General features: G+C 44.2%; 3 protein-coding genes across 3 annotated transcripts in view; 2 read left to right on the top strand and 1 right to left on the bottom strand.

Moving 5' to 3' along the window:
- The first annotated feature begins 427 nt into the window (after nt 1-427).
- Nucleotides 428-998, top strand: LOC6542658. The gene is made up of 2 exons (XM_001969883.3): nt 428-529; nt 586-998. The coding sequence occupies exon 2, from the start codon at nt 611-613 to the stop codon at nt 905-907; it is 297 nt and encodes a 98-aa protein (XP_001969919.1). The 5' UTR covers nt 428-529; nt 586-610; the 3' UTR covers nt 908-998.
- A 1,455-nt stretch (nt 999-2,453) lies between these two features.
- Nucleotides 2,454-27,668, bottom strand: part of LOC6542548 (flocculation protein FLO11) — a 28,874-nt gene continuing 3,659 nt past the window's right edge. Inside the window, exons 3-8 of the mRNA XM_026979187.1 lie at nt 19,142-19,383; nt 6,132-6,302; nt 5,923-6,036; nt 5,764-5,847; nt 5,148-5,249; nt 2,454-5,079 (exon numbers count right to left, since the gene is read on the bottom strand). Of these exons, the coding sequence (XP_026834988.1) occupies nt 3,431-5,079; nt 5,148-5,249; nt 5,764-5,847; nt 5,923-6,036; nt 6,132-6,302; nt 19,142-19,383 (2,362 nt within the window). The 3' untranslated portion in view covers nt 2,454-3,430. The remainder of the gene's footprint in view (nt 5,080-5,147; nt 5,250-5,763; nt 5,848-5,922; nt 6,037-6,131; nt 6,303-19,141; nt 19,384-27,668) is intronic.
- LOC6543255 (outer dense fiber protein 3-like protein 2) lies at nt 20,659-21,201 on the top strand. The gene is made up of 2 exons (XM_001969881.3): nt 20,659-20,797; nt 20,857-21,201. Exons 1-2 carry the CDS (start codon nt 20,782-20,784, stop codon nt 21,078-21,080), a joined length of 240 nt encoding a protein of 79 aa, XP_001969917.1. The 5' UTR covers nt 20,659-20,781; the 3' UTR covers nt 21,081-21,201.

The raw sequence follows: 27,668 nt of genomic DNA, 5'->3' as shown, positions 1-27,668 counted from the left end.
GCGCCCTCTCTTTCTTTTGCTCGTCTTACGCAAAATGGAAAAATAAGAAACACAAAAATGACCAGCCGTGGCGGCAATTTGTAAATGACTCTTCAATCTTCAAAGACTGGTAATTGTTATTTTTTACGTACAGGCTATTAATATGAACCAGATAGCACCTGAAAGACCACTTTGCGGACGAGTGTTCACTGGAAGGTTAAATGCCACTTGACATTTCTGAAGTGGCGCTTAACCTTCGCATTAAAATTGGACAAATGCCCAAGAAAATATTTCCAATAAAAAATGTATTTACCTTAATGGGTCGATGGGGATATTAAGCTGGAAGTAATAACACTCTTTTCGGTATTATTATTTTTTGTTTTGCGGCAAAACACTGGCTGCCATTGCGGCTTCACGAAAACCAGAAACGAAGCGAAATGAAAGAGCTGAAGCTTTCCAGATTTTCGGGGCTTCCAGCGGCGCAGCTCAGCTTATAAAACGGGCATTGCGCCTGCGCAGCCGAAACATTACAACAAACGACGCGCGCAAGGTAAGACCACAACCAAGTTCGAGCTGGGCGTCACTGAATCCGGGAATCTCTTGCAGTTGAATCCCCCCGAGAAACCACAAAATGAAAGTGTTCGCGCTGTGTTCGATGCTCGCCCTGCTCCTGGCTGGCGCCCAATCCCTGCCCCAGAATCGCGAGGGCGCCGCCTACACGAACGAGGCGATCCGGCAGGCGCAGCAGACGCTGCTCATCCCCAAGGATGCCCAGATCCAGAATGTGCAGGAGGGCATTGAGCTGGGCGCCTACGAGCAGATTCCCGGCAACCAGCGCATCAATCTCTTCGAGATCCTCGGCGACCAGGTGCCCTCCGAGGTGATAAACAACCTGCAGTCCCAGGTCGACCAGATCGGTCGCAACTAAGTCGTAGGACCATTTCCTTGGTTAGCTCATTGCATTTCGCCCTCATTGTTAAGTTTCTCAGTAATAAAACGAAAACATTACACGTATTTAATCGCAGCGTTTATTTATCACACCACAAAAAAAACCGAAAAGTTATAGAAAGCGAAAGTGATCCTCCCCGCAAACCTGTTGGTTCCTCTGCAAACTCTCGATCGAATCGAGTGATTTATTGGACTCTTTGTGGCTTTTTCCTAACGATCTTCGGTGACTTTCTCCTCGCCGATCCCGCTGCGCATACGAATTAACAATAAATGTCGGCACATTGCTATCGCACGGCATGGTATCCTATCCTCAACCTTGTTACGTAAGCTGGGGATCGGGGATGGAGTTGGTGGAGTCGTGGTAACCCGAGTGGTTGCCCCGCCGACAACTTTTGTGCTGCGGTCGTGATGCAACAGTTGTCGTAGTGATTGTTTTCCTCGCACTTTTATTTTGTTGTATTTTTCTGCCTTTTGCTGGGCTTCGGTTTGTTTATTTAATTTCTGGTAATTGCCACCACATGCACTTGCATATGTAATGAGTTGTACGTGAAGGGGGCGTGGCATGCCCACAGGCACAGAGGTGCTGCTTACATAACAACTGGGTGGGACCGATGATGGTAGGGTATTTTTAGGGCCTACTAACCCGATTTTGCATAACTACACATATGAAAAACAAATCAAATCTGGTACGAACCATTTAAGAGGTTTATTGATTATTTTCCAGGAGGAAACACTAACTCTAAATTATAAAAAATATGTCTTCTGATCCATTCATTAATTAGTAACAGTTAATTCGGTTGGGACTTGTGTATATTTAATTCATCAATTATCCTTTCCAAAATGAACCACATTGTTAAAACTCTCAATCTATTTCCATTTTTATACCATTCCATTTTAATATTTATATTTTACATTTATATTTTTATATTTGTTCCATTTTTATACAAACCGCCCACTCTACCGCCTACAATCCGTCCAAAAATGTCACGCCCACACTTTTGAACATTTTTTTTTATCATTTCTTAATTTTATTTGCAATTTTTACCGATATTCCAGAAAATTATAAAATTTCCCTTTCGCACTTCCACTAGCTGAGTAACGGGTATCTGATAGTCGGGGAACTCGACTATAGCATTCCATCTTTTTTTCTATTTTTCTTGATGATGTTGTAGATATTCAAAAAAATTAAGAAATGTCCCAAGGCTGAACTAAACTTTTGAAGTGGCATACCTGGTACAGTTCTCTAAAAATCTACATTTAAATTTATAAATCCATTTTATTTAAATTTCTTTGTAATTTTTTTTGATGTTATGATTTTGTAGAGTAAAAGTAGATTCCTTTAAAAGTATGTAACAGGCAGAAAGAAATATAAAGTATATATTCCTGATCAGGATCAATAGCCGAGTAGAACTGGCCATGTCCGTCCGTCTGTCCGTCCGTCTGTCCGTATGAACGGCTCGATCTCAGGACAGATCTCAGGAAATACAAACATTTGTTTCCATCCGCTGTCTATTAAAACATTTATCTCGTGTGTTTAGGATTACCTCATTTTTATTTCGTAGTTCATACATTGTAAATGAGCTTCAATCTAAATTTACGCTAGTTAAAGTATTTTCATAATGTAGTTTAATTATCTCAAAAAATCTGTGTGTATGTGTGTGAGTGATAGTGTGCACGATCATCGCCTAAATAAATTATGTTCATATAGGTAATTATTTATTGTATGTACTAACTAAAGAATGACTGCGTTTTTATTTTGACACTTTTCTCCGCTCGTCAGCTTTAAAAATTCAGGCGAGCTTCCGAACTCCATTCAAGGAAAATCCTTCGATAATCATCGACTCAATGTCAAACTAAAATTGTTTTAAATTGTATATAAATTATGGTTAAAGTAGGAGTAAATTGCTTTAAATTAAAACTTTGCCATATTCAGTCTAAACTTAAAAGCTTTTCAATTCAAAGAGGACTACACAGTTGGCCATTGCATCAAATCATTTCTCAAATCATTTTCATTCATTATGACATAAATTACAAATTAAATAAAATCATGATGGGATAAAACAAGTTAAATAATTTCTCCTTCGTTTATGCTGCGACTTATTCGATGATTTCCAAATGTGGGCAATGGTAGTTGAATGGTAGTTTTGTTTTCGGTGCACTTAGCTCAATAGGTATAAATTAGAAATATAACTAAGCAATATGGATTGCCAGATAATGGAAACATTTCGTTATTGCATTTGGGGAGCCCAGCTTTGCTAATCATACATTAGTTAATGATTACGTTCGTAAAGTTGATAAATTCAAAGGTCGTTCATGCAGTCTATGGAAATGATAATGAAATCTTCTTCCCCTTTTTTCTGGCTACTTAAACCTAACACTCTGCCACTCTGCTCACTTGAATGCTTGGATGTTCGCTGCTTTCCAAGCCACTAGGCCCTATGGTGTCTGTATGTACAATAAAAGGGTTAGATCTTCCACGTAAACCCGCTCCAGCCGGCGATCCTCAGTAGATCCGCTGGAGGTATAGACGCCCCAATGGCAGGGCCCGCTCCACAAAGCTCTTCTCGGCCCTCGCCGACGACTTGTCCAGTGCACTGGTCCTGGACACCGTTTCCTGGCTCTCGTCCAGCTTCAGGCTCTCGGCATCGGCCTTGGGATCCACGCCACCCACCTGGCCCGCTCCCGAGCCCAGCTCATCGATCTCCAGCGTGGACACCGAATTGGTTTTGGGGGTGATGGGCTCCCTGACCTCCCCGCTGCCCAGCTCCACCTCCTCGCCCTGAGCGATCTTCTCCAGCTGCAGATCACTGCCGTTCTGGATGCGGGTCTCCCCAGATATGTCCTCGCCACTGTACATGAGCAGTGGCACCAGGGAGCTCTTCTCGTGGATGGATGAGCCAGCCGCCATCATTTCCTCGGTGGTGGAGGACCTATCCTGGTAGAGATCGATGTCGCCGCCACCACTTCCGCTGCCACTGCCATCCAGGCTTGTATCGGGCGCCAATTTCACATGCCTGTGGTCCACCTCGAAGGGACTGGGTATGCTCCGAGGCTCATCCTTCTCGGACTCGGCTATATCCTCCAGCTCGACGAGCGGAAAGTTCACGTCCCGCAGACTGAAGTCGTCCTCGGGCAGGGAGGGATAGGCTGGATTGGATTCCACCTGGGGCACATCGTCATCCACGTCCATGTGATGAGTGGAGCTCGCGGGCGGCATCTCACTGCTGACCCCGACGGAATCGGAGCTACTCTCGACATCTGATTTGATAGTGTTTGGGCTGTTCGCGGTTTGGATGGTAGGTGAGGATTCGCTGGGTTTTGGAGGTCCATCCGTTGTAACTTTGACCACGGTGCCAGGTCCCTCGGTGGTGGATATGATGTGGTAAATGTTGTCACTGCCCGCCGTGTCGGGCTCAAGTTCCGCATCGGACGACTCCACCAGCGAATCCCTGAAGCCATTCTGCACGAATATGGGCAGCGCGGACTCCTCGTAGTTCTTGGTGCTCTGCGGGGATCCCTCTGTGGTGTACTCCCGCTTGATGTTCACCTTGCTGGGATCACTCCCGGCCAGCGGCTGCAGTCCGTCGGCGTTGTAGGTGACCAGCGGCTTCACCTGTTGCTCCACGATGATGCTGCTGCTCGGCGAGAGGGGTCTTTCGATGTAGCCCACCGAGGCGATGAGCTTTAAGCTCTCGGTGCCGCCTGGAAGTGCTTTCTGGTTGCCGTCTTGGCTGGCCATTGGTGTTGCTGTGGAGTCCGTTGGTGTGGCTGCTGTCGCCGGCGATGTTGCTGCTGCGGCAGTGCTGCTGCTTGCCGGTGCTGCTGCTGTTGTTGCTGCTGCTCCCGCTGCTCCGGCCGCTCCTGTTGCTCCTGCTGCTGCTGTTGCTCCTGCAGTGGTGCTGTCCAGCGAGCTGCTGGTTACTGGTGGTGCAGGTCCCTCGGTGGTGAGCATCAAATTGCTCTGCTTTCTGGTCGGAATCGAGGGCTTGGCCTTGTTGTCGTCGGTTATGCGGATCTCCGTCGGCTTGGTGATCTCCTTGATGGTGATGTTCCAGTTGAATCCGGCCGGCTGAGCCAGTGCCAGCGGTTTCGCTGTGGAAGTGGTGGAGCTGCTCACTGGTTCGCTGGCCAGCGGCGGATTATTGTCGAGAACTGTGGGTTGGAGAAACGCTTGATTTAGTGACCACTGCTTGATCGACCTGCACCACTGGCAAACTCACTTGGACAATTGTCGTACTCCGGACAACAGCGACCGGGCACGTACTTGGGCATGCAGTCATCACGCCGGAAACAGGTCACCGGGCTGCAAACAATCTCGCCTCCTGCAACAAATGGAGTGTATTTAGGCAAAGTGTTGCACCAACTGTCGAAAATTCTGCGGCAATATTGCAGCAAGCGGGTGTGAAGTGGCCTTTTAATACTTGCTGCACTCGAAAAAACTTGAAGCTCTTAGGTGCCAAAAAGTATTGATGATCCGACCCGAAAATATTGAATTAAATTTTAAAATGATTCAATAAAAATGAGATACAATTTTTAAAAATTTAACTAGTAATGACTGAATTATTCATACAAAAATGTATTTAACTATCTCTAATATCTCAAAGTAGAAAATTTGGTAATATCCAATCCCTTTTTTATTTAATCTACCATAAGCACTTTTTTAACAGAATTCCAGTAAGGCTGTGCTTTTCCTGCACCCAGGTACAGATACATGAATTAGGACTAGGAATTATATGGATCCAGGCAATAAAACTTTCCAAGGCTCTCCACACCCAAAGATCCCACTATAATTAGCCAAAGTTCTGGGCTAATTGGCAGACAGCTGGATGCACTCACCTTTGCAGTAGCACACGGTGCACGGCGTGTCCGGGGCAACCAATTTATCACCATTGGCATAAGTTTTGCCATCCTTTTCGCAATCTGGAAAGGAGCGCAGAGGGGATTTGCATAAATGCATCCGAAAGTGGGTGCGCTGCCATGGATTCGCTCACTTACCGCATTTATAATCGGGGCAGCAGTGGCCAGTGCGCTGGATGGCGCGGCAGCTAGTCTGGTATTGGCAGCGGGTCGCGGATTCGGCCACCCAAAGTCCGTCCTGCAGGCATTGGCCTATAAACAATTTGAATAGAGTGCGACGCGGCGCATTGTTTGCCGTTTAGTTGTGGTGCGGATGGGGCGGTGTGGGATTAGTTTTCGGCTCTTACCCTGCGGCTGCTGCTGCTCCGGGGAAGTCGAGGATGGGGATTCCGTGGAGCTGGCCGCGGTTCCGTGGAATCCGCCTACGCTTCCGCCACTGGAGCTGCTGGCCGGGATGCTCGGCGTGACCGCGACCGTGACGACTGCGGAGGATGCACTGCTGCTTTCTATGGCGGGCACTGCAAAAAAGGGAGAACACGAGTGTGAAATGCGAGAAGATAGAAAGTCAACAAAGGCCACTGAACACAACACAACACTGGGCAAAAAAGGTGGGACAATCCCCAAAATCCGGGGTCATAAGAAGTAAAGTTCCATAACACCCACGCACATTTAGAAGGCTTAAGCTATTTTGCATGTATATATTTATAGCTGTAATTCTGAAACGCCCACACTTTTGATAGTCGCGAAGCTAAAAGGATTTCACCTAACTATCAAACATGTCCTTTTAGTTAGTCCGCTTGACCCGAGGCCAGCAAACACAGGTGTGCTAAGATTACCAAAGTTGTGGCACCTACATATATTAAGTTTTTAACTACCTGAAATATTTGTATAGATCTTAGAGTATTACAACATTGCTGAAATGGTGAAATCATTTACGATAACTTATTCACTATTTCAATAGACCTTTTCAGCGTAGACAGATAAAAACGTATCTTTATTATGTTTTGAAGGAATAAATAATGTAATTTATGATTTTAAAATAATATTGACAGGCACTTAAGGTGACACTATGGGTAATTGAAAATGTGCATGTTGTGCAACCGACTAAACATTGTAATGATGATACATTTCGCTGGGGCCAAATAAAAAATGATCAAGAACACCCTTTTTTCTTAAACAATAAATAAAGATCTATTGAAAATTATTCTAGTTTTAAAGTAATTATAATGTTTTGATACTTATTTCTCTTCAAATGTTTACCTTAATATTACAAGTTCTTTTTTGAGTTTATGTGCACTGTTTTAATTAGTAGAAACTCGTGTAGTTTATACAAATGTATAAGAATTTGTCCTTTTAGTTGACTTTAATTCTGGAAAAATGCTTGTGCAGATTATTAACGGAAACTGTCCTCCACCTTGGAGCAGCAATCGGGATCTCCCTCAAATGAAACGAAATGCAAATTGCCCCATGCTTTAATTTACAAATGTAATTGGATTATGTTGCTCTCGCATTTTTGTAGAGTGTATCCAGGAGCGAAAGGGCACGGGGTGGAGGAGGGCTGCGGGGTGTGGGTGGAGGACTGAAGGAGTGGGTGAGGTGAGGTGTGGTGATGGGCAGTTGGCCTTTGCCCGCCCTGACACTGGGTACATATTTGAATGAATGACATTTTGATAACAGTTGTTTGTTGTTCCTGTTGCCGCTACTGCTGCTTCTGCTGCTTCTGCTGTTGGCCAAGGTAAAATGCTATCAAAATACGGCAAAGTTAAATGAGTTTAGTTTTAGTTTGGCTTTTTTGTTTGCCCAGTTTGAGGCGACTCCCAATTGGAAAACCAAAGCGAAACGAAGTGGAGCACAAGATGGAGTGGCATCCGCTTTGTCTACGCCCGTTGATTGTCCAGTTGGCGTATAATTCCGATTGACAAGCCTTGTGCCCGTACATCTGCCGCTTGCCCCTCAAACTTGCCTCAAACTGCCCAACTTAAAGGCTTCGTTGGCAACACAATCTCTTGAGCTCGGTTCATGTCATTTGGCATGAAAAATGATTAAATATGTTCGGGCATTAATCATGCGCCCCGTGGTTCACTTTTATTATGTCTCTTTCGGCCATCCTTTACTTTGAGTTCCCATCCCTAAATGCTACCCACGTATTCCTTAACACACAACAACCCACTGTAAATTGTTTTCCTAGCGCTCATTAAGGGAACTGCATATGCTGCTCCCCTTTCTTTTGCGCAAAAAGGGTGGAAATTGCTTACATTTATTTGGTGTTCAACTGGGGCGAGTGAACTCTGCAGAGCTGCTGGATTTTAAAGTCGATTTATTTCATCTTATTGGTTTTTAGTTTTATGGAAATTAGTTTTATTTTGCCACATTTACCGAACCACCTTTACATTGACATTTAATGATCAATCGCAGCTGGGCGAGCGATGTCTGCAAATTCATCCCCAAGATTTTACAACTCCTTGTTGCACCCAAGAGCTCCAGTTGTGCCCCACATCATCGCTGGTGCAGTGGGCTAAGTATTCGGAAATCATCTCTGCCGTTTGCGACTTTCGTTTAGCCCCTTTGAGCACTTCTGCTTGTTGCACGTTATGCCAGGCAGAGAATCCGAGTCGGAATCAGCATCAGAATCACACTGAGACTCAGATATAGAAACTGAAACAGAGACGAGGAGACACACATGGATGAAACCCGAAACGCTGCAATTAGTGGAACAGCTTCCCGCTTTGCGCTCTGTTTTCATTGTGGAACGCAGCGCTAATTCCGCGGCTTTCCATTGTCTCTGGGTCTCTGGGACTATTCCGGGTTTTTCTTTTTACTTTTTTGTGTTTTGCAGTGATTTTTGGCTGGCCAACACGTTTCAAATGAGCAAAATGATTATGCACATAATGTGGAGCAGTCCGGCAGCTGGGACGGCTGACATTTGTCTGGGACTCGGGTGACACGATTCGGTCAGATTACGTATACGCCACCGCGGAGATCTTGTTTTAGATTTTCTGTGCGCTGTGTAAGTGCTTAAATTCTGTAAGCCGCTGAATTATTTTCGTTCCTCTCTTTCTTTCACTTTGTTTGTCTCGGCCGAGTGACAATAAATTGCTGGCTGCGAAATTGCATTGTAAATTAGCTTTTGATTGTTTTCCGCAAGGCAGAAAGTTATTATGCAAATGCCCGTAAATGTGACGCGATTTGCCGCTGCAGTGGCTGCTGATTCATACCCATAAATGTCATTGATTCTAAATTAATGTTGTTTTTATTTTGTCGTGATAAATGATAAGCACAATTCCGGGCAATTGTTATAAACAAGCTGGCAAACAAGCGAAGTGCCGGCTAAGATCCACAGCCTAGAATGGCTTTCAGTGCCAGGGGCGTTGGGATAAGGGATTTGAATGGGGTCGCCTGGATGGCAGATACCCACTTTAGACTGGATTTTATCAGCTATTTAGCTCCATTAAAAACAACGCGAGTTGGAGCAAATTTTTGACAGCCTTCCCCCGGGGAACCACACCACTGAACCGCACTATTAATAATACTTAGCACCATTGATAAATACGAGCGGCTATAAACGCCTATATAGCCGAAACCAACAGCAATAACAAATCATCCCGGGAAAGCCGAGCCAAGCACCGTGGAAATTGCGGAAAATTGTCTGGCCCGCCGTCGCCTACACTTCATAAACTACTCAGCTTCAGCGCCGGCCAGAAAATGTTTTCCATCATTATTACATTTCCACCAAGTGGCTTTCCCGCCGCTCTCCCCGCACCCCGCTTTTCCGGCGCATTTTCCCCAGCTGAATTTGCGCCGAGCGTTTAAATCGTTGCGGCGGTCGGTTCATCTGGTCGCTCCTTCAGTTTTCTTAAGCAGTTTGCGGTTAGTTGGACAGAGGAAAATGTGCTAGTTTGACATGACTTCTGCTCAGTCGAACGCAATAAAGAAATACCTGGCCCATGAATTGTGAGTGTAATTGCAATTTTATCGGGGCCAAGTTGTTCGGGTTTCCAAGGGGACAGCTTCCATCTGAATTATGAAAAAGCAGGGGGAATGTGTAATTGTATAACATAAAATTGGTTTATTTTACCAATATTGAATTCACTGAACATTTAAGGAAATATGTTAAATACGCAAACAATTGTATTTTTAATAAACTTGAATGACAAGCAATTGCCGGATTGCAGCAATAAGAATGTGTTAGCAATCCGATCTCTGCAAGCACGCCGAACGAAACTGAAAATTGGTAACAAGAACATGCCGTCATGCTTATGGCCATAATGCCGTAGTATATGTACCGCTGATAATTCCATTGTTTCCATGGGGAATTTCAACGGAAACCGAGAAGCCAGCGGCGCGTAAGTCAGGCAGTTGTGAATGCGATTTCAAATTGACGCTTAAATGGCATTCAAAACGAAAGCAAGAACAATGAAAAACAATCAAAATACGGCGGTGGGACGGATGGACGGCTGGACGGATTGACAGACGGACAAATGACAACAAATGAGCTTTTTGAGTGTTCTGAGCCCGCTGTTGCACTTGTCATCATTCTGGACAAAGATGATGGATGAGGTGGGCCAGGCAACCGGGCGACCGGGCGGGCGGCAGACACTTTTTGTCTCGAAATCCCCAGAAAAACACAACTCATCGTGCAACAAGCAAAAACCTAAGAAAACAAATTATACGGTTTAATGGCAGGTGATATGCGCGAAGCGAAATAAGCTGTCTGATAAAAAAGGAGACGTGGAATTCATGCGGCGCAGTGAACAAAGTTAAAATTGGCCACAGTTGGTATTATGACGGAATCAATCAAGACTTTAACGAGGTTTAGGGAAAATGTTCCGGTGTTTAAGGAAATTGCCGAGAGCCAAATTAAGAGCCAATTTAGCTTGATAGTTCTATACTAAAAGTATTAGTTTGCTATCATAAACTATTACTTATTCGTTTCAATAACAGCAAGCTTGGCAAACTAGAAGCTGCAGGAATACAGTGCACATATATAGTTAATCTGCTTGCATCACCTTTCTTGCAACATGATTATTTTTAACAGCTTAAGAAACCAACAATTTACAAAATGATTTCGTGTAATGTAATTACCACACTGCATGGTAATTCAAAGGGCTGGACATATTATCGAATTCTCGGCGCAGTGAAATGGCACAGTAATCACTTGAGTGTTAACTCAAACAATTTGGCACAGTGAGAACTCAAATTGAATTTCGCATTAGTGCCCGGAATTTGCATGTCGCCAACGCTAGCTGTGTGCCCAGTTCCAATCCCTGGGTAGTCCCCTTTTCTGTCGCCACCTCGTCCATGTCCATGGGCATTTAAATTAATATTGGCATAACCCCAGCTGTCATTAGGCGCATTTCCCTCCAGCCCATGGCCAAGATCTGTGAACTTTGGTGGACCAATGGAGATGATAGCCATCGTCAGCCTCACGTGCCCATCCGGCCTAATTGTTGCAATTTGAGTAATCACATGTGGACATGTGGGATGGCCTGCTCATTGGCAGATACATTTCACGGGGAAATAATATTGCACCGGGTGATTTAGCTCAGTAATCAAAAGCAATGCCAATAATTACGCCGCTGTACGCGTGGAAACTGGTTTGAAAAAGTTCAAATAAGGTCACAAGATCGGCGTTTAACCGAGTGATTCGATTCTAAGTAAAATATTGTAATGTATTGTTTAAGTGAACTGGAATTCACACTGCTAATGTTAAAATGACGTGCAAGCTTGTTGCAATGCAAAGTAACTATTTATTAAGCATACGCCGTGTGGGCCGCCACAAAGCCGGTTCAAATGCGAGTCCTTGGTGGAGTGGCCAACTGTGAGCTCTTTTCAATTTACCCCGGTTGCCATTAGCAGCACTCTTTCTCTGCAGATCGGCGTTAAAGTGTAACACTCCATAAAACAGATGCCTCGCCGGGACGTGACCACAATATAATTACCCGCAGCGCGACTGAGACAAGCGCGCGCCACTTGTTGGCCAGCGTCTCTGGGCTTTTGGCTCTTCAAAAGCTAATTTACATGCCGGCTTGGCCCTTCGCTCTAGGCCAAACCAAGCCAAGCCAAGCCAAGCCAAACCAAACTAAAAATAACAAAAGCAAACAGAAAAGGGGAAAAAAGTGAGGCAAACCAGCTCGGATTGAAAGTAAAAGTTTTTAACACTTTTCATTTTAGAAGCTGCTGCTCTCCGCAGCGCGACACGTGTGAGTTTTGGTTTTGGCCTCTGTTTGCTTTTCGCATTAGGCCAAAAGAGGATGATGTTTGGCGTTCGGGCCCATTATCAAGTGGCAGCTGTTGGCAGCAGCACGTTGGCATTTGGCTTTTGTAATTGGTCGATCGCCGGCTCAGGCGGGTTACAGCATTGGTATGTGTTACATGTTTGGCTCGTTTCTGGTTTTCTTGGCCACTCTTCAATTGGCTTATTTTGATAAGATCTTAGCGCTGTTATGTGAGGCGGCTTGGGGTTTCGCTTTCTGGGTCATATTTGGTTCGTTTTCCCGCCTAATTGATCAATTTATTAGAAAACCTATATAATCTTCAGAAATCGGGTGAGGTACTGTTGCAATTGTATTCACTTTGAATGGCAAATTCAAGTTGTGTAATTTGTCGCCCTTCATAATTATCAAAGTAACTAACCTATATGGATGTGCAATTAAGAAATAAAATCCATTTTTAAAATAGGTAGAACCCTCTGCACTTAAGTACCTAAATTTGCATTCCCTTTAACCGAGCTACCTTAAGTTCACTCGGACACAGCAGCCAATTATTTCAATGGACTCATAGGCACATGCCGCAAGCAACGCCCCGTCCAATAGCAACGTATTCCATCCGGATTCCGGTGCTCTCCGTCCAAAATCCTATGAAAACAGCAACAGTTTCGGTGTGCCCACTGGTCATGGGAAGGGCAAACAACACCGAAACCAACAATTACACAAACAGGGAATCCGCAGACTCATCCAACAACCACATGCCGAGTCAGTTGGTTCCATTCGGGGTGGTCCAATTCCTGGTCCTGGCCAGATTCTGCTCAGCGGGGCGTGCTCATGACCACTTAAAGCCGCTTTAAGCTCCCCCGAAAAATATGTGCCATCGTCACCGGCAGCGCAGTTCATATTGGGGCTTTTCCTGCGACGAACTTCCTTGGGGACTAATTTTCCGATTTCACACACAATTTTACATCGACAGCAGCAGCAGCAGCAGCAGCAGCGAGGGGAAACTTCACTCCGAGTCGGTTGTAAGTTTTCCCAGATTTGCTGCTGTTAACCATTTGACCTGGCCCGAAGTCAAACCGAAGTTGAAGCTCCGTTTTCCGGCATTGTTGTCCTTACAGGACCCTTTTCCCCTGGTTATTATGTTTATTGCTGCATCTAGAGCACGTATTATGGCAGTTAGTTAGGGGTTTGTACATATTTGTGGCCAGTATGCTGATTGTTTGCGCACTTTAAGTGACAAAAGGTAAACTGGTTGGCTACAGCATTTCCACACTTGATGGTCTTTAAAATGCATTATTGGGACTTTCAATACGTGAACTTGAGACAATAAACCTATGAGAGCCGCGGACCCGCAATAAAGCTGATTTTCTGCTTCTGAACTTGGCTGCGGACCAGGATAAACTTAGTTACGATCCAGTTCGAATAATTTCCGCCAAAGTTATGGCGAAACTTCATAGAATTACCTGGAGCACTTGGAGGGAAATGCCAGGCACGCGTTGAACCAGAGCTGTTCTTAGCCCGTTTGCATATGCCAAGGGTATGGACTCATTTTTATTGCCAGACGTGACTACATCGCTTTCGGCATAGTTATGGTGCTCGAACTTTAAATTACAAATATATACATTTTCGGCAGCAAATCCCAGTGGCACACAGCCGAGTGTTTGTATGGAGCATCAATGGAAAATACAAACGGATAAATATTGCCTGTCGGTTTCTGGTGGGGCGCAAAAGTTTTTCTAGGATTAGGCCACGTAAATGCTTGAATAATGTGAACAGATTTAACTTTTGCCATTGTGCGAAACTTTTCCAGCGGCCTGACGAAGTTGAGGGAGGTAGTTTTTCAGACAGGTTAATAAAATGGCAAATTGAATGCGCGCAGTCGGGCCGATAAGCTGATAACAGCTGGGGACCTGATAACGATGATCATAATGTATCCGTTTTACCTTTTAAGTGTCTGGTTCTTTTTCGGTTCGATTTTTTCGGCTTTTTTTCTGGCCCTTTGTTGGACTTTTCTCCTTTGACCAAAGGCGACAATTTGTTGGCATTTTTTACGACTGCCAAGTGGCGTTAAATTAACGGGGCGGAGAAAGTGGCCGTGGACCGGAAAGGAAAGGAAAGGTGAAAGCATCTGCTTTCGACCCGCATTTCATTTTATGCCGTTTTGATTTTTCCTTTTCGTTTCCGCTCCTTTTTCGCATTTTTTTCCGCTGCATGTTCTGTTGTCGTAAGACTCCATTAAACAATTCAATTAAGCCGCGAGGGGCAGCTGTTGTCTTTAAAATGTCAAGCTGGACGTAATGCGGGCAGGACAAGGGGGTACTTGGTATGGGGCATGGGGCATGGGGCATGTCCACATCCCTGGCCGGTTGGCTGAATTAAAACATTTTATGCAAATTTTAGCGCTACTTTCCACTGCGTTTTGCTCGCATTTTATTTGCCAACCTCTGCCCTCAGATGGCTTTTACTGTTTGGCAACCGCTTAAAGTATTTTCTTTAATTTAATGGGTAAAACGAAAACAAGAAACTCCGCAATTAAAAGCGGAAACGCCTAGAAGCTGGCAACTGTACAAAAATATAACAAAAAATAGCGAGGAGCAGGGACGGAAATTAAAATATTTCCGGTTTGCTGAAGAGTTTTTTTCGCCTACTGATGGCCAAAGCTACGGAAAAGGTTGCATCTCCCAGACTTGGGACATTGTAATGCTAATTGAAGTTGAATCGCTTTTGGAGGCAAATTGGTGGAAGTTGAAGAGTCCTTCGTGGACCATGATAATTTATGTAGTGTGAATGAAAGGCTGCTCTCCATGAAAGCAAAGGAATCAAAAGAGTGATACCTCGGAGTATCTCAGTCTTACTAATCAGTACAAAAATGTATAGGCATGAGATCCATGTCGCAGCTTATTGATGATTCTCGGTCTAAAGCTGAGCAATATGGCTGATGGCTTCCGCAGTGCCATTGCATATAAATGTCAGATAAATAGTTTCCCGGTTGAGGGCGTGGCCATAAGCCATAAAATTGCAGTGGCGCGGCCAACGTTGCGTATACGCAACGCCAAGAAGACAAACTCGAGGCGCAGATGGGTGGGCGAAGCTGGCGGATGATGGCGTAGAAGAGGCAGCAACGCAACTTGGCTAACAAAGTTATGACAAGGATTTATGAAGTATGCATTAAAAATGAGCAGCTATTTGCTGTTTTGCAGTTCAAGTGTGGCCAAGAATTTGCTTAAAGCTTTAAGCCAAAGCCCCAAAAAAAGAGGCCAAATAAAATCTCGGGCTCTCCTTGAAGACGTTTGCCATTCCCACGCAGCTGAAACAAAACATTGTCGTGTGCTTGTTTGTTTGCTTGCATGTTTGCATGTTTGCCAGTTGCCGGGTGTTTGCCGTGTGTCCCGTTTGTTTGCATACAAATTCTTCAGACGCCGCCGCATTTGTTTGTTTGTCGAGGCAGCGGCAGCGGCAGCGGCAGCAGGCAACAGGCAACTGACAACTGCCAAAGGAGTTGTCTCCTGGGTCGGATCTTCCCTCGGATACGTGCCACCTTAACTGTGCATATAAAAACTCGCATATAAATCAGCGACACATGCACATACACTTCTCGCTTCGCCCGGTGCCATCTGTAAACATATCGTTATTTATCCATTTACCCCGTTCCACGTGACAGACGCCCAAGTTGGATGGACATGGAACACGGAGTGGGGTTTCCACTGTAACAATATGTGGGCCTGCCCTGCTGTTCGGGATGCAAGTTAATAGGGAACATGATGTGGTTGCGATGCTCAGTCTGCTTCTCCAGCGGCGACAAGCGAGTAGGTTGGTCCGGAGTCAATCAATTGCGAGGGAATTGTTTTAATTCAGCAGAGTATTTTGTAGGGAAATGTTTTTCTCAAATACAATAAACAAGGTGGCTGGAGGAAGTGGCATGTTTTGGTTGGTCGCTCAATGCTGTAAACACTGTGCGCACAATGTTTTGCTCAATTTTAGATAAATAACAACACAATGTCTTGGTAGGAAAATTATAGAAGGCGAGTTTAAGGTGGCTGTGCCTTTAAATTTCGGTAACTCGCTGTATGCTCCCATTTTATAGTTCATTCCGACTAAGCTATTCGAGGAAGTCTTCTATTCCCACGTCGAAAGTATTAACAAAGCACTTTTCTGCGCACTCCGCATGAATATAAATCCAGTTGCTTAGTTTTCTCCGTTTCCCGCTCAGTGGTGCTCATTATCAATGCCGTCGACGTGGAGTGGGAAATATATATTTTTATATACACATGATGAGCTCGATTTTCATTTTCTTCTCATTTTCATTTTCATTTTCGTAATAGCGCTCTGACAATTTTCATGTGAACTGGCGACGATTTTTCACCGTCACTTTGCGGTGAGCGGAGCAGGAGCAGGATGCAAGGACCTTCTGGTCGACATTCGGGGCTTTTGGGGGAACTATCCTCGCCGACTGCAAGGATTTCCCACACAACAACAGCTGGGCAGGAACTTAAGCAGGAAACAGGAAAAGCAACGTATCCAGCTTCTCTTACTTTTCGCCAACCTCTTCTTTGTACGTGACGTCTTTCTCTCGAGACGTCACTAGATTTATTGTATGCAAGTTATGTGTGTGACTGTGTGTGTTAGTATCTGTGTGTGCCTGAGCGAGTGTGGGTGATGTTTGCACTTGTGTAGGTGTAAATATGCAAATCGCTTTTTTCGACACGCTGACGACTTTTTCACAGCAACTGAAATGTGCTTAAAATTGCAAAATAGTAGTTCATTTTTATATTCCATCGAATAGTGTCCCTTTTTTCTGTTTCCCCTTTTCACCTTGACAATTGTCCTGGGGCCAGGATTGCTGCACACAGAATACAAACAGGGTTATTTCCCCCCAACGCTGTGTTTGATTTGGCTTCACCAGATTTTCCCAAATGCATCCATTTCTCATCGCTCCTCCTGTCTTTTGTTTGCATTTCGGTTTGTTCTGCCTCTTCACTGGAGTTTGAGTGCCATTATTCGCTTTGGTTTTCGGTTTATTGTCGCAAATTGTTGCCAGCTTCGTAAAATGGCAGTTAAAAAGAATCAGGCATTTCCGTGACCGTTTATCCCTTGTACTCTTTTTTCCACTGGGTACTTCTGGCCTCACTCAACTGAGTAAACCTAATGGATTATATGATTTTAATTCAGTTTTTCAAGCATTGATTAAGCTTATTTATACCACTTCGTTCTTATTAAATTAGCAGGCTCGAACTATAGAAATGTGAAAGTGTATTTAAGCAATAATAACTTCCTTATCCCTTTGGCCTCCGGTAAATTCCATTTCTAACGATTTGAGCCCTTGCTTTGGTACTAATTGAAAATTAAAAAGGTGCACATAAAAAATTAAAATTAATTTCGTGCCGTTTGACCAGAAACCATTCGACCTTATTGTTAGGCCGTTTTCGGATTTACTGCCTAACCCACACTTAATTCGCTGGATGAAGTGGGCAATTCTGCACTGGCCATTTAACTTTAAGCAGTCCTGATTAAAAAAATGCACTCTAGGCCACACCGCTGTTTTGTGGCCAAGCTCGCTAACTTTTTTCGCTAGCACAGCGCTGAACTTGAACATTTTCATTGGGGACTGCGCACAGAAGTCCTGGCAAGCAGAGCGTGTAAAATGGCCAACGAAAATTGCAGCTGCCAAGCAAACACATGCAAAAGCCGCATCCGCCACTTTCGCGAGTGCTAGTCCGGGGAACCCCAGGATCCGCACATCCGCTCTTCCCGCCCTTCGTCCTGGGATGCCTCATTTGGCGGCTCGTTGTGGCAAAGAGCTCCAAAAAAACTTCAGAGCTCAAATGGGTCGAGATTATCGCACCGTGTTTTTCACACCCAGAAAAAGATGAGAAACAACGAATATGGAAACCTTACAATAATTTAAAAAAAGATATTTCATATTTAGTAGTGTTTTTGTGTTTTTTGTTTAAATTACTGAAGAGATAAGCTTGTTCCTTATACGTTACAAAATTATAACAGCGAACTTTGATTACAAGCTTGTATTGCATTAAAAAACGTGACTGGCTGACATCAGAACGTGCATACCCTTACCCATTGCGGGGTATGGCCCGTAACAACGGCCGAGTTAGCAAAAATGTTTAAACAGCTGGTAAAATACAAAGGACAAACGGGGCGTAGTTAAATTTATGGGCGGGGTGTGGACCTGTCGCAACACAAAATCTGACGCCTAAACGCAGCTTAGCCATTAAAGCGCTTTCCAAACTTGGCCTCCGGGAGACTTTTAAGCGCCCAAAGCCGGCTAGCATTTCGCTTTCCCCTCTGGCCACTTTGCTCCATGTTTGTTTTGGCTGCGAGAACAGTGCCCCAAAGCGAGCTAATGCCGGCTAGTGTTAATTTCCCTCCAAACTACGGCGAGTAGTTTATTTTGGCCCGTTGTTTTGCCATCTACTGCATGCTTTGGGGCTACTGCGGTTGTGGATCCGAAATTCGCTTTATTGGGGATACATGTGGACATGCGAACACTCAAAGTGTCTATGTGAATTAATAATCTAACTACTGAAAAATTATGTTGGCCTTCGTGAATGAGTATCTCTATGTGATATTAAAATATGTGTTCCCCTCGCCACATTTCCCATTTCGTGGGCAGTGAACAAGCTTGAGTCATTCTGGCTGCCTTGCCCCGATCAATTTGTAATTTCCCCCCTTCGATGGAACAAAACGAGCTGCACAGTCTCGAATATTTTCCTCTTGCAGTGGAGAGGAAAAACTCCTCTCCGAATGCGAGTGAAAAACCAAATGTAAAGCAAGGCGCAGTCACAGCTTGCGACATGGCCAATGTTGTTGCTAAATTGTTAAATAAATCAAAATCCGAATCACAGGAACCAGACCCTCAAGCTAAACTGGCACGCCAAGTGCCAATTGAAGGGGAATCACCGGGCAGATTGGGTGGCTTGCCAGATGGGCGGATGGGTGGTTGCAGTGGGAGGCGAGTGTTATTGATGTGCTTTTAATTGAGGCTTGTGTGTCGTGTCTGCTGCATGTTGCTGTCAGCTCTCAGTGCCCCGATCCCCCCAATTGGCATTTGGACACCCCCTCTGGCACTGTCAGTTGTGCAGCCATTTGGCTCATAACGGAATTTTATTAGTTTTTCAGCTTTCAACACTTACCGGCAGTCGACGTGTGGACCATGCAAATGGTCAGGAGCAAAGCAGCCAGGCTGATGGACCCACGGATTCCCAGCAGATTCCCCAAATCCGTGCGCCTTCGACGACCTCGTCGCTGTTGGTTATTATTGCATTTTTTCCCAGACATTTGCAGAGCTGTTCCGGAATCCTTCCTCCGATGAAATTCGAGGCGGACACTCGGCTGGAATGCCTCCGAATGCTTCCCTGTTCTGTGGATTCTGCTCCTGCAAGGCCAGATGGAAGCGAAATTGGTAATTAATAGTTAAATTTTAATTATTAAAGTCGAGTTTATTGGCTAAATGCCACGCATTGCCAAAGTTTTATGGATTTTCCGTAATTTATGCAAAGTCTGCTGCATCAGCCAGAAACTTTCAGTATGAAAAATGTCTGACCAATTTGCTATAAGTTTCTGGCGAAAGTTTACAAGGAAAAGGAAGAGTTCATGGGTCAAGGCGACTGTTGCAAAGCGTATTAATTGGAAAAAGTCAATTGAAAAGTGACAACGTGCTAGTAAAACGTGATCACTGACCCCCAAATTAAAGTTGAAGAGTGAGCCCAGCATTCAAACATCACTTTTTTAAACAATGCTGCTTTTAAAGAGGATTCCTGCACTTTGAATTATTATTATATAAACTTTGTTAAAACAGCACAAAGCGCCCATTAATTTAAACGAACGAGCTTCGGCCAATCAAAACCCGCAAATTTGCATCTATCTACTTTTCGCATTCTTAACAGCGTTTGACTAACACAATAAAGATGTTAAATATTTTATGATAAGTGATTTATATCGCACATGCCATGAATATTTCATGCCAACATAATTTGGTTAACGGTTAACATTTTTAGTGGCCCGAGGTATGCGAAAAGCCTAATTTGATAAAACGCTTTAATTTCAATCGGATTGGACACGCATAAAATTACAAGAATTTGCCATTTGTCAGCCAAAAATTAGCCTGAGAATTCGGCTTTATGTAAATTAACGTAGAGCGTATTCGCCAGATACATCGTATACATCAGATAAAAAAACTATTAGTGTGCAACTGAAAACTGTGAATCGAATTCCGGCAACGAATAGAACAATGCAAAACGCTGTACGATTTGAGGCAAATTAAATATTAATTACTGTGGCGTGTGCATAAAAGTTAATTAATGTTTTTTACGCCCTAGGTGTTAATAATTAATCAGCATGGGTGTTTTTTTTGCCCCCTGGCGCCCTGTCTTTTATGTCTGGGCGTTGAAAATAGCTGTTGATTTACGGATAATAAAGCAGAGTGTAAAGTTATGCAAATAAATAAATATTTAATCAATCAGGGCGTGTGAATCAATGTGGAAGTGCAACAACCCATCAGCTGCCCATTACCCATTAAATGTTAGTTAGCTTAAGCGATTATTCGTTGGCGGGTTAAAGTTAACCATGGGTCATCCCCCAACAAATATGTATATATTTACTCATCACATGCTCCGAGAATTCAATGTGTCGTTTGACTATAGAATTAACATGGCTATGTTTCATTTCATTATTCAACTGCTCTCGGCACACATACCTTTTTGCTCCCAAAAATTTTATTTGTCCAAAACATAGATATTAAATTAGTGGTGTCGAAATTGGCGAAATTGTAAATATGTCTAGGAACTACGGTAGGTTGGAACCTTAATCTCCCATCAACAATACGCACATCCTGTCTGTATGTTTTCAGGACCTGGACCTGGAGCCTATATGCTGCCCAGCAGTTTTGGACAAAAAGGACCGCAGTTCTCCTTCGGCCGCAGAATAGATCGCAATAGAGATGTAAAACCTGGACCGGGTCCGGCTGCCTATAAGGTGGATAAGGTGACTCGCTACGGAAACTCGGAGGGTCCACAGTTCTCCATGTACGTTAGGAACTCGAAGATGAAGCCCCTTCCCATCCGGTTCTCCTAGAGATTCAATCTTGACTCGTAGTTAGTGATCAAGAAAAATCTAATAAGCTATTCGATACTCAATTTTGTAATGCAAGTGGTGGTAAAATAGGTAGTTGAATGAATAAATATTTATACTAAGACTTTGAAGACTGCGCATATCCTTCAGCTGGCTGTCCACTCAATTCGCCCGCATTGCATTTCCAATTTGCCCCAATTAATGCCCAAGACATTGATGCACAATTTCCTTTCAAATCGATGCCATGGCAACGGTATTGCTAATCGCCCTTAACTCTGCAATTAATTCGACGACACATTCAATTCGAATGTATTTGTGGGATTGGAAATTGACGACGGGAGTGGGGAACCGGGAAATGGTCATGATGACAGTCTGTGGTGGCTGGTGGCACGAGAATTGATACACAATGCGGCGACAACCACTTGTTGGACCTGCTGAAAGAGCCTTTGGCCAGGACACTTCACTACACTTCACTTCAGGGCGAGGGCTTAGATGAGGGCACTTCGGCTGTTTGTGTGCCCGAGCGGAGGACAGTTGGACAGTTGGACTGGAGGACTGGTGGAACTGTAGGAACTGTAATGAAGCCGCCGGCCGAGCTCTTAAGTAACTCACTTTGCAGTCCAGTCCAGGCCAGTCGTCCACTGAGTGACTGAACCGCGCCAAAGGAGCAGCTTCTGGCATCTAAGCGAAAGCCTGTTATTTTCCCGCTGCCTGTAATAATCACACAGTAAACAGGCAGTGGTCCGAACGACTGGGGGATGGGCTGGTTACACTGAGAAATATTTATTTTCTAAGATACAAGAAAACCTCCAAAATGAAGTAGTATCCAAGCTAAAATCAGTTGCCCTGCTTTTCTCTCCCTGTACTGAACTTGGGCGTGGGAATGGCCAACAGAAAGCCAAAGAAAGGAAAGGGCTTTGGACTAACTGAGTCCGCAAGAAGAGAGGCCCCTCCTGCTCCTGCTCCTGCTCCTGCTCCTGCTCCTTCTCCCATCTGGCCAGTTGTAATTGCAACGTCAACGTAAATGCATGGCACATGCAGCAGCGACTCAGGAATTTCACGGATGTGCGATGTGCGTGCATTTTGCAGATGCTCGAGCTGACCGCCGCCTGGACATCACGTATTCGCACAGACAACGGACCGCATTTGATTGCATTTTCGCTGCTCCAGGACGCGGATGAGCCCGGGGGCAGGAGGAGTAGCTCGGGAACTCTGGCACTTGGGAACTGGAAGCCCTGCCCTCGATCCACTCCTCCTGCCCAAGATTTATCTGTGCGCGTTTATTTTAATGTTACGTTCTGGCATCTTTGCTCAATTTTGCCTGCCGCATACCCTTTATCAAAGGTATTCTACCTGGTGGCCGGCATCCATTTCTTCTCTTCATTCAGGACCAACTAAATATTGAAATATCGATGCGATATCAGAAATTGAAATATAAATAGCATCTTTTGAACAATAGCAACTATCTCAAGAGGTTTTATTGAGATTTATTCATAACATGTATATAAGAGATGCCATTTTCTTTGCAGCCTAATTAAAATGTCAATCTTCCTGAATTTAAGCTACTGACTGCATGTCCAACTACACTCGTTTCAAGTGCATCTAATCTTCGCGAGACGGACGTCTGCCTGGGTTTTTGGTCCGCTTAAGCAGCCTCTTTCGATGCATTGCCCATTGGCTGGATGTCTTTGTGTTTATGGAGCCATGTCCGCAGGTTGCCATCTTCATCTGGCCATCAGCAGCACCAGCACCAGCACCATCATCATCATCAACCGAATCACCAGAAGCAGAAGCAGAAGCTGCATCCTCGATGGCGTGCCATTCCTGAACGTGGTACGTTGACCGCTCGGAATGTTGATTCATCTTCTTGGGCATAACTGCTGCCAGTTTGCACGGACTACTCTCTGTTTTATTTTCCTATTTTCACAACTCCACTTGCTCTTTTATGTCAATCAGCAGTTTGGCATCCAGCTCCTTGGCCGGCTGCTACGCGTTTATGGGCCATCATCGTGGCGTATCGGGCCGGTTGGAAAATGGTTGCGTCTATTTTTAGTGGAGCACATGCGTCGCTTTCGCCTGCTCTATTCTATTCCTGACCACCAGCCGCCGCCACTCGACTCGTTCAGTATGTTAGATCCCCAGGCGGGTCTCTATTATTCCCATAATAAGCGAAGATTGCCCTTAAGTGGCTGGCGGGGATTGAGTGGCTGGCGCGTACTCGCAATGCATTCTTCTTTATTTTTAGCACGATCTCGGCCTGTCTGGCCTGTTACATGAATAATTGCCAGTTAGCTTTCCAGGCCCACATGATCGCCGGGGATCGTATATGGGCATAGAACTTAATTGCATTTAAATGCCGGCAGGTGTGGTTGCTGCACAAAGTCGGTCCATGAAATTCTGGCAAATTAAATGCTTCCGAGGTAACAACTACATTAAATCACAGTGCATTTCATTAGAACCAATTATTGTGGGGAATTATTTTAAAATGCATTGACATTCTACGAAGTGAAAGGATATCAAGCTATTTCTTGAATTCGCAGTGAACCTAAAATGCTCTTCAAAAAGATTTTATGCAAAATGAAAAGAGGAAGCCTGACTTGATTATTTTTAATGTTGTTCTGCGGAACGTTTTGCTTGGGAACCTTTGGCTTCCAAGAAGAAGATGTGATGTTTTAATATTAATTTGGCAAAATTCAGGGAAACCACGCACGACTTGCCAGCCCTTGCTTTATATTCGTCCCACCGGAATCCAAACGGCTGACTGTCATTAGCAATTCGGGCAATCAATGAAACACTTTTGGCCAAACAAAACGTATTCGTAACAAAAGATAATGTTAATTTGACAGCCCCCGGCAATTGATTCCCAACCAACTGACAAACGCACAGACCCGCTGATTGAAGGGTCATTACAGGGTTAAAGGAAGTCGGAGCAGCGGTGACCTCACACGCATTTGGATTTATTTATGCCATTTCCGATTTTAATTGATATTACTGAATTGGGCTGTTGTGCTTGGTATAACCTCCCCTTGGTAAGCCATAATCGACCCTGTTCCACGCACGTGACTTGTTTAAGTGATGGCTTAAAATGTAATTTCGCCTATTTAATGTGCCTGCCAAAATCGGGGAAAATTGCGAGTTAATCACAGCAAATAAAACCATTAATATGAAATCATTTAATTTCGTTGGCTGACCCAGTTAGCTTCTGGAAACATCGAGAACTTCCTGGCCAAAAAATTCATTTTTGTCATACTCGCTTTATTCAGCTTTTTTGCGATAACTTAAACGCTTACCTTAACTTTGCTCATTCAAAGTGATCCTCATTAAGCTGCAGTAAGTCATCGTCGGTCAGCTTAAGCTAAGCTATCGCATTAAAAGTTTTCAGGAATTTAAGACCATTTAATGTGAGTCAAAAAGTCAATAAACCCAAGCGCTCGATTTCTTCCTGCTGCTCAGCGAAAAATGTACCAAAAAACAAAAGACAAAAGACAAGAAAACAAAAGTGGAGCAACAAAAACCTGTCACGTTCGACAAAAGTGCATTCACATTTCGGAATTCAAAGCGGGAGAGCGAACTTTTAATGTATCTTCGATGAAGCATCCACCCTTGTTCCGCCGCCACATTCAGATACATTTCTATCTTAAAGCCGCATCCCGGCAACTTTCGTTGTTGGCCCAACACCAATTCGGCCAATTGCTTTATTGCGTTGAGGTTTTCTGGCTTTGGGTCTGAATCTCGGTCTGGGTCTGGGTTTTCTTGGCCACCTCCCTTCCTTTGGGGTCCTTTCTCGGTTGTCTGGCTGCTGTCGTCTGTCATCAGGTGAAAGGCAAATAAAACGTCAATTTGTGTCGCCAGTTGTGTCCTTTTCATATTATTCATATGCACATTACACATTCTGAATTTATTCATGCCGTCGAAGCAGCCTTTTTGTGTCAATAATCATTTACATGTTTATCTAATTTGGGCGGCATTTCCCGTCGCAGTCTTATGGCCGCAGCTTCAACTTGAACTTGGGGTGAAATTGTGATTCGTGGGAATTCAATTATAGGCAGCCAATGTGGGCCACGGCACAGATACACAGATTTCGGACTTCAGATACTTTCGCAATGCGCTACTTTTTGGGTTCCGGACGCCGCTTCCTCTGAACTTGTTGCCAGGCCAAAAAACGAGTTGATGGCCAAGCCGCAAAAATGTGCAGTGCAAGTTGTAAAGCGGCCAATAACTAAAATACACAAAAAAAAAACCCAAATACGAAACAAAATCAACCGACCCAATGCCAACGAAACGAGCAACTTTGTTGCCGCCTGTCATCGACGGCAGAGCAAGTGTTATGGCAGCAATTATTGTGGTTTCCGTATGCGAATTTCATTTTGACAGCCCAAAGGACGAGGCTCGCAGGATGTGTGCGGAATTTCCTGAATAATTCTTGACGGGCAGGGCAGGATGCACACTGCGCTTGGAATCGATAAAGTTTGTTTCACAGCACTGGTGGGGGAAGGTAAAATAGATAAAGCCATGGGGTGTGTGACAGGACACAAGCCATTTTGAAGGACACAATTTAAAAAATCTGTTAAAATATGGGAGAATATATAGCAATTGCTACAATCCTAGGAGACGCGTATAAGGTATTGTATATGGTATAACTATTATAGGCTACTCAGTTCTTATAGTTAAATTGGATGTTTGTGCTGCTGCCATAGAAATAATAACCAAAGCTAATGCGGAACACGCTGAAATGGCTAACTAATATAACCAATGAGGTACAACTTCCGGGCTCCCCTTCTTCCTTAGTTGGCTTCGACTATTTGACGTTACTACCCCTTAGCTGAAGACAATGACTCCATTTCGGAGCACGCCTGTGTCAGCGCCACGTTCCATTCTCGACATTTTGTTTAAAATGTGTGCTCTGCATTTTGCGACTAGCCGCCACATCGCCATCCGGGGGCTCCAAAAGCCAAGAGCCAAGAGCCAAGAGCGGCGGCAAGTTGGCAAGACGAAAGGCCAAGAGGGCTGTCCAATTTGGCTTACATGTGCCAGCCGAATCCGTGGGTCGTTCACTTCGTCTTCAGTTCGGGGCGGGCTGTCTAAACGCCTTCAAATTCGCGCTGATTTGACACAAAAATGTGATGTAAAGTAGTCGCCGCCTCAAAGTGCAAATTGTGCATGAATATTTACCCCTGTTCCGACCGCCTGTCGTTAAAGGTTTTTGTTTACGCTTGTTTTGCTGTAACTACGATTTTGGACACGGGCAGCGATAAGGTGAAGGATGTCGGGGTTTTGGGGCAGCTCGAAAGTTTTCCTGCGCCCTGTTATAAATTTCGTATCCAGCAGATACTTACAACAGCTTTGTGGCACTTCGCCTACATGCGGATACTATGGCAACAAAAAGGGGCAAAAAGCACCGAAAATCAACAACTTGCAGTGCGGAGAATTTACTTGGAACCAAGTTTCTGCAGGCGAAACTTCACTGCAAGTAATGATTGTCAAAAGAATGGTTCGCTACATTGGATACCAGCCTAAGACTACTTTAAACTTACAGGATACAATCCCTAATTTGTTTATTAGTTTGTTATTGTCAAGTTGGGACACTGGTTTACCAGTGAACTAGTATTTCCCGCACTCGGTGTCCAACTGCCAGGAAATAGCGCAGTTGTTCCCGACCCTTATCGCAAAGTATATTTTATGCATTCAGCCGACATTGATTAACCAAAATATCACGCCTTAGCGCTAATTGAGCATTTAGCTTAATGGGAATTCATAAATAGCCCGAAAAGCACCGTAAAATCGAGACGAAACAAGTCGCCCCAGACGAAAATGTATTATTTGCGGCTTTATAGAGCAGATGATTAATGCCGGCAATAAATAGTATTGCCGAGAAAAAACCCGAAACTAAATACGGATGAGTCAAAATGGGGCTGGACAAACACAGCCCAGTTCGTCGGATCGATATTCAATATCATTTCAAAATGAGGCCGCCACATGCGAAATAATTTTTACACACGCTTCGAAATTGTTGAGGGCACCTGGGCGATTTTCAATATTTGTGCTTCCGAAAGCAAATTAATTAAAACTACACGTACGAAGGTTGATGGGCGCCCATATTGAATTATTTTTGTGGCATTTTCAATGCTGGCTAAATGGCGCCACACATTCGTGTAATTTGATGCGCATTTTGGCAGAATTACTTCGCTCAGTTGTTCCTGTTCCCCCTGATCGAAATGATCTAAGCCGAAAAACTTCCTACAATAATATGTTTGCTTGCCCATCTTTTTTCAGGCGATAAAATATTGATGTTTTGTTATGATTTTTGGCTCGAGCAAATATATGGAAACAGGTTTCGCCCAAAAAAATATAAACAAAGCCCGGCTCAAGTCACTTGTGAAATTTTTATCGTTGAGTTCATGTGGACGCCATGCATTTGTGTGCTCATGAATTTCAGCCGAAACTGAATAAATCTTGTTTAAAGTCCCTTCTGCAGAATTTTTGCATCTGCTACGTAGGTTTTCCCTACCGACTCTCTTCAAAAATATGTTAAATGAGTCAGCTAAAAACACATTAAGTTGCGACCGGAAATTGAAAGACGCTGGTTAAGTC

The sequence above is a fragment of the Drosophila erecta genome, unplaced genomic scaffold (genome assembly GCF_003286155.1).
Source record: "Drosophila erecta strain 14021-0224.00,06,07 unplaced genomic scaffold, DereRS2 tig00000055-arrow-pilon, whole genome shotgun sequence".
Lineage (NCBI taxonomy): Eukaryota > Metazoa > Arthropoda > Insecta > Diptera > Drosophilidae > Drosophila > Drosophila erecta.
This window is presented reverse-complemented; position numbering and strand designations above follow the sequence as displayed.